This window comes from Aquarana catesbeiana, linkage group LG13 (assembly GCF_042186555.1).
Source record: "Aquarana catesbeiana isolate 2022-GZ linkage group LG13, ASM4218655v1, whole genome shotgun sequence".
NCBI classification, from domain to species: Eukaryota; Metazoa; Chordata; class Amphibia; order Anura; family Ranidae; genus Aquarana; species Aquarana catesbeiana.
In genome coordinates this window covers 238,557,330-238,570,225 of record NC_133336.1, presented here as the reverse complement: position 1 = coordinate 238,570,225, position 12,896 = coordinate 238,557,330, and the positions used below count along the sequence as shown (strand labels likewise).

Genomic DNA, 12,896 nt, shown 5'->3' with positions numbered 1-12,896 from the left:
ACACACGACCGGACTTTCCGGCAGACTAGGTCCGACGGTCTTTCCGACGTTCTTTCCGACGGACTTTCGGTGGACTTCCAACGGACTTTCTGAACGAACGGACTTGCCTACACATGACCGGACTTTCCAGCAGACTAGGTCCGCCGGTCTTCCCAATGGACTTTCGATGGAGTTACGACGGACTTCCGAATGAACGGACTTGCCCATACACGGACTAAAGTCCATTCATTTTGAACGTAACTCGGGTACGACGACTAGAAAAGGAAGTCAATCTCGCCGCTTTTATCGGCGAGATTGACACCTTGCGAGCCCCGTCGCAGAGCATACCAGGCTTTTAGGTCTGGTATGGATTTCAAGGGGGAACCCCCTACGAAAAAAACGGCGTGGTGTCCCCCCAAAATCCATACCAGACCCTTATCCGAGCACGCAGCTCGGCTGGTCAGCAAAGGGGGTGCGGACGAGCGAGCGCTCCCCCCCACCTCCTGAACCGTACCAGGCCACATGCCCTTAACATGGGGGGGTGGGTGCTTTGGGGGAGGGGGCGCCCTGCGGCCCCCCACCCCAAAGCACCTTGTCCCCATGTTGATGAGGACAAGAACCTCTTCCAGACAACCCTGGCCATTGGTTGTCGGGTTCTGCGGGCAGGGGCTTTAATAAGGGGGCCGCCAGATCCCGGCCCCCCACCCTATGTGAATGAGTATGGGGTACATCGTACCCCTACCCATTCACCTGGGGTAAAAAGTGTCAATAAAAAAACACACTAGACAGGTTTTAAAAGTAATTTATTAGGCAGCTCAGGGGGTCTTCTTCCGACTTCCGGGGTCTTCTTCCCACTCCTCCACTCTCTTCTCCCGGTGTCCGGTTCTTCTCCCGCTCTCCGGTTCTTCTGTCGGGCTCCTCTGCTATCTTCTGCTTTTTTGACGCTCTTTTGCTAGCGGTGGCCCGGTCTTCTGCGTCGTCTTGTTCCCTCTTCTCTTCGTCTGATGTTGACACAATGCTCTCTCCCGCTGTAATGCTGTGTGAGCGGTGCGCAATGACTTATATAGGCATGGGGCATGGTCACAGGTAATGTCACCCGCTGACCCCACACCCTTGTGACATCACAGTCCCAGCATGCCCCGTGACGGGAAGATGTAAAACGTCGGATTTTCGACTGAAACGGTCCGTCGGAAGTCCGATGAAGCCCACACACGATCGGATTGTCTGCCGGATTCGGTCCGTCGGACCAGTCCGGTCGCAAAGTCCGCTCGTGTGTACGCGGCATAACAGGTTTTCTTCTAAGATTGCCCTGTATTTGGCTCCATCCAGCTTCCTATCAACTCTGACCAGCTTTCCTGTCCCTTCTGAAGAAAAGCATCCCCACAACATGATGCTGCCACCACCATGTTTCACGATGGATGTGTTCAGGGTGATGTGCAGTGTTAGTTTTCCAACAACATATAGCGTTTTTCTTTTAGGCCAAAAAGTTTGGCCTCATCTGACCAGAGCACCTTCTTCCAAATGTTTGCTGTGTCCCCCACAATGTTTCCCGCAAACTGCAAACGGGACTTTTTATGGCTTTCTTTCAACAATGTCTTTCTTCTTGTCAGTCTTCCATAAAAGCCAGATTTGTGAAGTGCACAACTAATAGTTGTCCTGTGGACAGATTCTCCCACCTGAGCTGTGGATCTCTGCAGCTCCTCCAGAGTTACCATGGACCTCTTGGCTGCTTCTCTGATGAATGCTCTCCTTGCCCGGCCAGTCAGTATAGGTGGACGGCCATGTCTTGGTAGGTTTGCAGTTGTGCCATACTCTTTCCATTTTCGGACGATGGATTGAACTGAGATGTTCAAAGTTTGGAATTTTTTTTTATAACCTAACCTGCTATAAACTTCTCCACAACTTTATACTCGACCTCTCTGTTGTGTTCCTTGACCTTCATGATGCTGTTTGTTCAATAAGGTTCTTTAACAAACCTCTGAGGGCTTTACAGAACAGCTGTATTTATACTGAGATTAAATGACCCACAGGTGGACTCTATTTACTAATTAGGTGACTTCTGAAGGCAATTGGTTCCACTAGATTTTAGTTAGGGGTTATCAGAGTAAAAGGGGCTGAATACAAATGCACTCCACACTTTTCAGATATTTATTTGTAAAAAAAAATTTTCCTTCCACTTCACAATTATGTGCCACTTTGTATTGGTCTATCACATAAAATCCCAATAAAATACATTTACGTTTCTGGTTGTAACATAACAAAATGTTGAAAACTTCAAGGGGTATGAATACTTTTTCAAGCCACTGTATCATCCTCTATCCTCATAAGTATTGTGAAAAGTAAGCAAGGACAATGGTACCAAATATGAGACATTGCTCCCCGTGCATTAAAACATCTCCAACAAGTCTCTTGATTATTAGCATTCATCTTATTATATTTAGGGGCGATATGGCCGTTCATCTTGCAAGTAAATTGGCATCAAACTCAAATGAGTTTTTAAGAAACAATTATGGCACCCAGCCTCCTTGCCACCTGGCCAGGAAGTCTGTGCTTTATCTATGCCCCTGGTGCGCAACCTGCTGCCATTTGGTGTTTGCCGTGCTGTGGTTCAACCCCAGCATTTTGCAGTGCTGATGACCGTATAATACCAAAGACATTTTCTGTGTATTACAGCAAAAGAACAACCAAACCAAACAACCTAGTCCAAGCAAAGGGAATCCTCCAAAAGCTCCACTGAAACCCACCCGCCAAGTGTTAGAATCACCCATGGTATGTAGCTACGTAGAAAATATGCATGGTCATGTGAGTTTTGTAAAGCCAATGGAGATATTTTAAAACCTTCAGTAGAATCACATCATGTACAGCGGCAACTACTCACAGTAGAAATCAACACAGCCTATTAATATATTTAGGAGGGGATACCTATGGCCGAGCATATTGCAAGTAAACGGTCTTCAAACTCAAATGAGTTTTCAAGGGACAATTAGGGTACCCAGCCTCCTTAGCACCTGGCCAGGAAGCTGGTGCTTCATCTCTGCCCCTGGTGCCCAACTTGCTTCCATTTGGTGCTTGCCATGCTGGTCTTAAACCCCAGCATTTCATAGTGCTGATGACCCTATAGTACCTCTGTATACCTCCATCAATGGCCATCAAACTCAAATGAGTTTTCAAGAGATAATTAAAGCACCCAGCCACCTTGCTACTTGGCCAGGAAGTTTGTGCTTTATCTAGGCCCCTGGTGCCCAACCTGCTGCCGTTTGGTGCTTGCCATGCTGGCTTCATCTTAACCCCTGGTACCCAACCTGCTGCCATTTGGTGTTTGCCATGCTGGAGTTGAACCCCAGCATTTTGTAGTGCTAATGACCCTTTAATACTGAAGACATTTTCTGTGTATTGCAGCAAAAGAACAACCAAACAACCTAGTCCAAACAATGGGAATCCTTCAAAAGTTCTGATGACCCTTTAATACCTCTGTCAATGGCCATCAAACTCAAATGAGTTTTCAAGGGGTAATTACGGCACCCAGTCTCCTTACTGCCTGGCCAGGAAGTTTGTGCTTTTTCTCAGCCCCTAGTGCTCAACCTGCTGCCATTTGTTGCTTGCCGTGCTGGCCTTGAACCCCAGCATTTCATAGTCCTGATGACCCTATAATACCTCTGTATACCTCTGCCAATGGCCATCAAACTCAAATGAATTTTAAAGGGATAATTAAGGAATCCAGCCTCCTTGCTACCTGGCCGGGAAGTTTGTGCTTTATCTAGGCCCCTGGTGCCCAACTTGCTGCCGTTTGGTGCTTGCCATGCTGGCCTTGAACCCCAGCATTTCATAGTCCTGATGACCCTCTGATACCTCTGTATACCTCTGTAAATGGCCTTCAAATTCAAAAAGTTTTCATGAGAAAGTTAGGGCACCAGGTTCCCTGCTACCTGGCCAGTACATTTTTGTTCTATCTAGGTCCATGATGCCCAACCTGCTGGCATTTGGTGCTTGCCATGCTGGCCTTGAACCCCAGCATTTTACAGTGGGATTCCGATGACCCTATAATACCTCCTGACGTTTTCTGTGTATTGAAGCAAAAGAACAACTAAATGATACAACCTAGTCCAGGCAATGGAAATCCTTCAAAAATGTGACTGAACCCCCCCCCCCCCCCCCCCACAAAGTGAAAATAACTAATATGCTAACCGAATCTGAATATACAAAACAAATTAAAAAAAACAAATTCTTCCAAAACGAATATGACTAAACACATTTTTGAACGTAACAAATGAATTTGAAATAAAACACATTTTTTATGTTGTGCACATCTCTCTAACATTTTAAGGGTAGGTGGTCATGGAACTACAAAAAAATTCCACCCAGACTCCCTTCTACCTGGACAGGAAAAGAAAACCACACAAGGCCTATAATGCTTCAAAAATGACACTATAATCACACTTTCTTTGTGTATTGCAGGACAAAAATAAACAAAAGTCTCCATCAGAAAGACCCAACGGGAATTGTTCAAATCCTCCATTGGAATCATGTTATGCAGAGGTGCAACTACCGAAGGTGAGAGTCCACACATCCTATTTATATAGTTATGAGAATAATATACGTCATAATCTAATATTTAAGGGTAGGTGGTCATTGAACTAAAACAAAAAAAAAAGATCAGAAGGGAAAATTAGGCTGCATGGATTCCCCAATGAATGACCAAGATGTTTGTGTTTCATCCTGGCAGTGTTGGGGGGTACACTGCACCGTCCCGAAATGTGAGATCTTCCTCCTGCAACTACCTGATGATCAGTGAACACCTGATTGTGGTCATGTGACTATACAAGATGGAGATTCCCAACTCCACCCATAATGCCCCGTACACACGTTTGGATTTTCCGATGGAAAATGTCCGATCGGAGCGTGTTGTCGGAAATTCTGACCGTGTGTGGGCTCCATCGGACATTTTCCATCAGATTTTCCGACACACAAAGTTTGAGAGCAGGATATAAAATTTTCCGACAACAAAATCCGTTGTCGGAAATTCCGATCGTGTGTACACAAATCCGACGGACAAAGTGCCATGCATGCTCAGAATAAATAAAGAGATGAAAGCTATTGGCCACTGCCCCGTTTATAGTCCCGACGTACGTGTTTTACATCACCGCGTTCAGAATGATCGGATTTTCCGACAATTTTGTGTGACCGTGTGTATGCAAGACAAGTTTGAGCCAACATCCGTCGGAAAAAATCCTAGGATTTTGTTGTCGGAATGTTCGAACAAAGTACAACCGTGTGTACGGGGCATAAGAGTGTTGGGGCATTGTAATTACACGGAAAAGGTGACAAGGAGTTGCAGTCCCGCCCACAGGCCTTGATGAAGGCTTGCTTGACTTGGTTCAGTGGATTATGGAACAATCCTAACCCTAACACTAAGTGAACCTGATTGTAATACATTTGCAGCTCCCTGTAACCCAAATACTAATTATACTAAATACAAATTATTTGCTGTAATACTGACCTTAATCTTAACACTCGCTGTAGTTCTAACACTAACCCTCCCTGTGACCCCAACACTAAACCTTCCCTGTAACTCCAACACTAAACCTTCCCTGTAACCTCAATAATAACCCTACATGTAAGCTTAACATTTTCCCTCTCTGTAACTCCAACACTAATGCCGCGTACACACGGTCGGACTTTCCAGCATACTTGGTCCGGCGGACCAGAGTCTGCCGGACAATCCGTCCGTGTGTGGGCTCCGGCGGACTTTTCCGGCGGACTTTTTCCCAAAAACCCGCCGGACCTAGATTTGAAACATGTTTTAAATCTTTCTGTCGAACTCAGTTTCGGGCGGAAAGTCCGCTCGTCTGTGTGCTGGTCCGACGGAAAGCCCGCTCGTGTGTATGCTGGTCCAACGGACCAGATACGACGCGAGGGCAGGGTATTGCATTTCGCGCTCGCTGCAATAGGAAAAACAAATTTTCCTATTGCGGCGAGCGCGGAGCATACCAGGCCCTTAGGTCTGGTATGGATTATAAGGGGAACCCCCCTACGCCGAAAAAACGGCATGGGGTCCCCCCTAAAATCCATATCAGACCCCGATCCGAGCACGCAGCCTGGCCGGTCAGGAAAGGGGGTGGGGACGAGCGAGCGTCCCCCCCTCCTGAACCGTACCAGGCCGCATGCCCTCAACATGGGGGGTGGGTGCTTTGGGGGAGGGGGGCGCCCTGCGGGGCCCCCCACCCCAAAGCACCTTGTCCCCATGTTGATGAGGACAAGGGCCTCTCCCCGACAACCCTGGCCGTTGGTTGTCGGGGTCTGCGGGCGGGGGGCTTATCGGAATCCGGGAGCCCCCTATAATAAGAGGGCCCCCAGATCCCGGCCCCCCCGCCCTATGTGAATGAGTATGGGGTACATGGTACCCCTACCCATTCACCCAGGGAAAAAGTGTAAATAAAACACTACACAGGTTTTTAAAATATTTTATTAAACAGCTCCGGGGGGGGGATCTTCCTCTGGCTTCGGGGGTCTTCTTCCGGCTTCGGGGGTCCCTCCGGTTCATCTTCTCCCGGCGTCCGGTTGGTTCTTCTCCGCTCTCTCCTCCCGGTGTTCCAGTTCTTTGGCCGGCTCCTCCGCTGTGTTCAGGTAGCTCTCTTGCCAGCAGAGGTCCGGACTTCTTGGCTTCTTGTCTTCTGGGCTTCTGGGCTTCTTGTCTTCTCTTCTCTTCTCCAGATGTTGACACGACGCTCTCTCCGGCTGGACTGCTCTCTGAGGGCTGCGTTGTGACTTATATAGGCGGAGACCCGCCCCCTTTTGATGTCACAGTCCCTGGGCATGCTGGGACTGTGACGTTTTAGGGGGCGTGGTCACTGGGTAATGTTTTCAGTGTAGGGGGTTCCCCTTATAATCCATACCAGACCTAAGGGCCTGGTATGACCCGTGACGGGGCTCGCAAGGTGTCAATCTCGCCGATAAAAGCGGCAAGATTGACATCCTTTTCTAGTCCCGTCGCACCTGAGTCACGTTCAAAATGAACGGACTTGTCCATGTGTGAGCAAGTCCGTTCATTCTGAAAGTCCGCCGTAACTCCGGCGAAAGTCCGTCGGAAAGACGGCCGGACTTAGCCCGCCGCAAAGTCCGGTCGTGTGTGGGCAAGTCTGTCCATTTTAAAGTCCGTCGCTCCGATTAGAACGGTTCCATTGTACTGTACGGGACGCTACTTGTCAGGCGACCTAGGTCGCCTGACAAGTCGTCCCAGTGTGAACCGAGGCTAACACTAACCCTCCATGTAACCTCAATAATAACCCTACATGTAACCCCAAAGCTAACCCTTCCTGTAACCTCAATATTAACCCTACATGTAACCCTAACACTAACCCTCCCCGTAACCTTCACACTTTTCCCTCCCTGTAACCCCAACACTAACCTTCCCTGTAACCACAACATTAACCCTCCCTGTAACCTCAACACTAACCCTGACTGTAACCCCAACACTAACCCTCCCTGTAACCCCAACACTAAGCCTCCCTGTAACTCCAACATTAACCCTGCCTGTAACCCTAACAATAACTCTCCCTGTAACCCCAAAACTAACCCTCCCTGTAACCCTCACAATAACCCTCCCTGCAACCCCAACACTAACCCTCCCTGTAACCTCAACACTAACCCTCCCTGCAACCCTAACATTAACCCTCCCTGTAACCTCAACACTAACCCTCCCTGTAACCTCAACACTAACCCTCCCTGTAACCTCAACACTAACCCTCCCTGTAACCCTAACATTAGCCCTCCCTGTAACCTCAACACTGACCCTCCCTGTAACCCCAACACTAACCCTCCCTGTAACCTCAACACTAACCCTCCCTGTAACCTCAACACTAACCCTCCCTGCAACCCTAACATTAACCCTCCCTGTAACCTCAACACTAACCCTCCCTGTAACCTCAACACTAACCCTCCCTGCAACCCTAACATTAACCCTCCCTGTAACCTCAACACTAACCCTCCCTGTAACCTCAACACTGACCCTCCCTGTAACCCCAACACTGACCCTCCCTGTAACCCTAACATTAACCCTCCCTGTAACCTCAACACTAACCCTCCCTGTAACCTCAACACTAACCCTCCCTGTAACCCTAACATTAGCCCTCCCTGTAACCTCAACACTGACCCTCCCTGTAACCTCAACACTATCCCTGCCTGTAACCTTAACCCTCAACATTAACCTACCTTGTAACCCCAACACTAACGCTCCCAGTAGTTTCAATGAATTTGAAATAAATTGTAACAAAACGTAATAAAGTAATAAAATAACAAATGATCCGAATTCAAATTCGAAAATGAATATGAAATCAAAATGGAAACATGTTGCAATAGATACAGTAAGGTATAAAAGTGAAATAAGATGATGATTCCTACTTAGGTTTCTTTATAGAATAGAATAGAAAAAAATAGAATAGGATAGAAAAAATTGAATAGAATAAAATAGCACAAACATAGCTGTCTTCCGAAATTCGAATCGATTCGAAAATAACTAATATGCTAACCGAATCAGAATAAACTAAACAAATTCCAAAAACAAATCATTGTAATAAAACATATATGACTAAGATAAATTAACTTAACGAATACATCTGAAGCAAAATACATATCTCTATACTGCATGATCTAACATTTCAAGGGTAGGTGGTCATGGAAGTAAAAAAAAAAAAAACACACAAGACCTATAAAAATGACACAATAGTCACACTTTATTTGTGTATTGCAGGAGAAAATGGCTCCCTTGGAATCGTGTTATTCAGAGGTGCATGAACCGCAGGTGAGAGTCCACACAGCCTATTTATATAGTTATGAGAATAATATACAGTATAATCTAATATTTAAGGGTAGGTGGCCAATGAACTAAACCAAAAACAAAAAGATCATAAAGGAAAATTGGAGTGCATGGATTCCCTAACGCTTGACCAGGATGTTGGGGGGGTACACCGCACCGTCCAGAAATGTCAGATCTTCCTCCAGAAACTACCTGATGATCAGTGAACACCTGATTGTGGTCATGTGACTATACAAGATGGAGATTCCCAACTCCACCCATAAGCGTGTTGGGGCATTGTAATTAAACCCCAGAAGTTTTACACCAGAAAAATAATATTCCTATCCCCGTGTTCAGATGGGATGAAGATTTGGGGGAGGGTACACCTGAAAAGGTGACCAGGGGGTTTGCAGTCCCCCCCACAGGCCTTGTTGAATAGGGTGACCAGACATCCCCGGTTTCTGGGGACAGTCCCCGGATTGAGGACACTGTCCCCGGACCAGGTCTGTCCCCAGTTTTGTCCCCGGATTGGATTTGAACAGGGGCTGGGGCAATTTCAAAGACAGCCCGTGCATAATAAAAAGAAAAAAACCTGAATTGCACCCCCCCCTCCTCTGCCGCTCCTACTAGCTTATGGGGGTTTATTTTTTTTCCATTATCTGTGCCCCTTTCTGATGATCATGTGCTGGTCGGAGCGGAGGGACTATTTCTTCAGTTTCGGGCGCATGCCCATTCAGCGCCACTCGCATGTTCTTCTGCCTTGACACAAGTCCCGGCCAGCCGCCTGCCTGCTTATCTCCTTGCCTTCCCTGGTGGAGTGATCTTCCTCTGCTCCCCACCCAGTAGTAGCCGTGGCCCGAAGAGTAAAGTCCCATACACACTATCAGATTTTCTGCTGATTTTTGTCCAACCATGTAGTGCAAGGGCCTGCCTGATTGCATACAAATTGAAACTCCTAAGATTTGACCTCATATTATATGGTTTTGGTAAATCTGAAGGAAAAAATCAACAGAAAATCTGATAGTGTGTATGGGGCTTTAGACTTGACAGGCTGTGAGGCGGGCGGTGGCGGCGGCGGAGACGGGCAAAGGGTCGTCGATTGCTGCCATTACTAGTAAAAAAAAAAAAATGTCCCCGGATTTCATTTTAAAAATCTGGTCACCTTATTATTGAAGTCTTGCTTGATTTGATTGCAGTGGATTATGGCGCTTTTCAGGCATTTTAGCACTAAAAATAGCGCCTGAAAAGCGCCTCTCATGCCTCCCCAGTGTGAGATCCTGAGGGCGGGAAAAAAAGTTCTGCAAGGGGCGGTGCGGGATTGGCGTATACAGCGCTCCTACACCGCCCCGGCCCTTTGGAATGAATGGGCACTGCTTCGGAAGCGCCACATCATGGGTGCTTTTAACCTCTTTTTAACCCCTTCTTGAGGGTTTAAAGCGCCCCGCTACCGCCCGAAAAGTGCCAAAGCGTAACAGCGGTAAAGAGACGCTAAAACGAGCTGACGCCGGCACCGCCCCAGTGTGAAAGTACTCTTACACTAAGTAAACCTGATTGTAATACATTTACAGAACCCCGAGCTCCCTGTAACCCAAATACTAATCATTTGCTGTAACACTGACCTAATCTTAACCCTCCCTGTAGCTCTAACACAAATCTTCCTATAACCTCAACACTAACCCTCCCTGTAACCCCAACACTAACCCTCCCTGTAACCCCAACACTAACCCTCCCTGTAACCTCAACACTAACCCTCCCTGTAACCTCAACACTAACCCTTCCTGTAACCCCAACACTAACCCTCCCTGTAACCTCAACACTAACCCTCCCTGTAACCTCAACACTAACCCTCCCTGTAACCCCAACACTAACCCTTCCTGTAACCCCAAAACTAACCCTTCCTGTAACCCCAACACTAACCCTCCCTGTAACCTCAACACTAACCCTCCCTGTAACCCCAACACTAACCCTTCCTGTAACCTCAACACTAACCCTCCCTGTAACCTCAACACTAACCCTCCCTGTAACCCCAACACTAACCCTCCCTGTAACCTCAACACTAACCCTCCCTGTAACCCCAACACTAACCCTCCCTGTAACCTCAACACTAACCCTCCCTGTAACCTCAACACTAACCCTTCCTGTAACCCCAACACTAACCCTCCCTGTAACCCTAACACTAACCCTCCCTGTAACCTCAACACTAACCCTCCCTGTAACCCCAACACTAACCCTCCCTGTAACCCTAACACTAATCCTTCCTGTAACCCCAACACTAATCTTCCCTGTAATCCCAACACTAACCCTCCCTGTAACCCCAACACTAACCCTCCTTGTAACCCCAACACTAACCCTCCCTGTAACTCTAACACTAATCCTTCCTGTAGCCCCAACACTAATCTTCCCTGTAATCCCAACACTAACCCTCCCTGTAACCCCAACACTAACCCTCCCTGTAACCCCAACACTAACCCTCCCTGTAACCCCAACACTAACCCTTCCTGTAACCCCAACACTAACCCTCCCTGTAACCCTAACACTAACCCTTCCTGTAACCCTAACACTAATCCTCCCTGTAACCTCAACACTAACCCTCCCTGTAACCCCAACACTAATCCTTCCTGTAACCCCAATACTAACCCTTCCTGTAACCTTCACATTAATGCTCCCTGTTGCCCCAACACTAATCTTCCCTGTAATCCCTAACACTTCCTCTCCCTGTAACCACAACACTAACCCTCTCTGTGACCCTAACATTAACCCTTCCTTTAACCCAACACCAAACCACCCTGTAACCCCAACACTAACCTTCTATGTAACCCTAACACTAACCCTCCCTGCTACCCCAACACTAACTCTCTCTACTGTATATCCCTACTGTGGAGATCTATATTTTCTATTTGTCCCACTGTCACCAGAACAGGAAGTAATGGGAAATCTAGTATTATATAGTTGTCACAAGAACAAGTAGTGAGGGAAAACCCTCCAATGGGGACACCTGTTCTGCTCGCAACTGTCTAAGAGGGGACTTTCCCTCACTTTGTAGACATTTGATAGCATTTCCTGTTGTATCTCCTGGACAGGAAGTGAAGTGAAATCTCCCCCAGGGGACACAGTAATAAAAAATAAAAAAACAGGCAGGGGTGGGGTTATCCATTTCTTGCTAAATACAAAAATAAACAATAAAGTTTTGGCTATACATGCCCAGTATGTTTGGTTTTTTGATTTTTTTTTTTTTTTCTACAAATACAGAAGGAAACGAAGTTCTGATTCTATGACGCTTCACTGAAAAACTGTTTGTGTTCAGAAATTTAAGAAAATGTACGCAGTTCACCAACATTTCATTGGCCAGATGGATATTTTCATGACATACCTTGTGTCATCGCTGGGTCTCTGTGCTTATCTATGCCATGCAGGCAGATCGTGGCTGCTGCACTCCATGATATACATCAACATCTTCAACAGATCCATGTTCAGCGATTCCACAAAGAAAAGCTGAAGTTTAAACATTTCAAGTTTAAATCAGTATTTTTTGCTAGAAAATGATTTATAACCCCCCAAACATTCTATGTATTTCTTTTTAGCAGAGACACTAGGGAATAAAATAGTGATTGTTGCAATTTTTTATGTCACACGGTATTTGCGCAGCGGTTTTTCAATTGCAATTATTTAGGGAAAAAATACACTTCAGTTAATTAAAAAAAAAAAAGCTAGCCCAATTTTTTTGTATAATATGAAAGATGATGTTACACCACGAGAATCGTGATCTTTATTATAAGAAAAAAAAAATTGTGATTTTCATTTTAGTCAGAGTCGTGCAGCTTTACTAGAAAATATAATATAATATAAATTATAAATTATAATATATATATATATATATATATATATATATATATATATATATATATATATATACCGTATATACTTGAGTATAAGTTGTTCCGAGTATAAGTCGAGGCCCTAATTTACCACAAAAAAAATGGGAAAAACTTATTGACCCGAGTATAAGACGAGGGTGAGAAATGCAGCTACTGTAAGTGGAAAAGAGGGTCAACAATGCCCATTTGCAGCCTCACTGTGCCCATTTGCAGCCATAGGTCCCCCGAACTTCAAACTCGGTAGTTAAGGG

The 12,896-nt window shown here is 46.2% G+C and overlaps 1 protein-coding gene across 1 annotated transcript in view; it reads left to right on the top strand.

Annotated features, from left to right (window-relative positions):
• The window catches only part of LOC141116718 (uncharacterized), a 164,129-nt gene extending 151,677 nt beyond the window's left edge, over nt 1-12,452 (top strand). The window contains exons 10-13 of the mRNA XM_073609110.1: nt 2,653-2,748; nt 4,435-4,530; nt 8,726-8,776; nt 12,020-12,452. Of these exons, the coding sequence (XP_073465211.1) occupies nt 2,653-2,748; nt 4,435-4,530; nt 8,726-8,776; nt 12,020-12,037 (261 nt within the window). The 3' untranslated portion in view covers nt 12,038-12,452. The remainder of the gene's footprint in view (nt 1-2,652; nt 2,749-4,434; nt 4,531-8,725; nt 8,777-12,019) is intronic.
• The last annotated feature ends 444 nt before the right edge of the window (nt 12,453-12,896 follow it).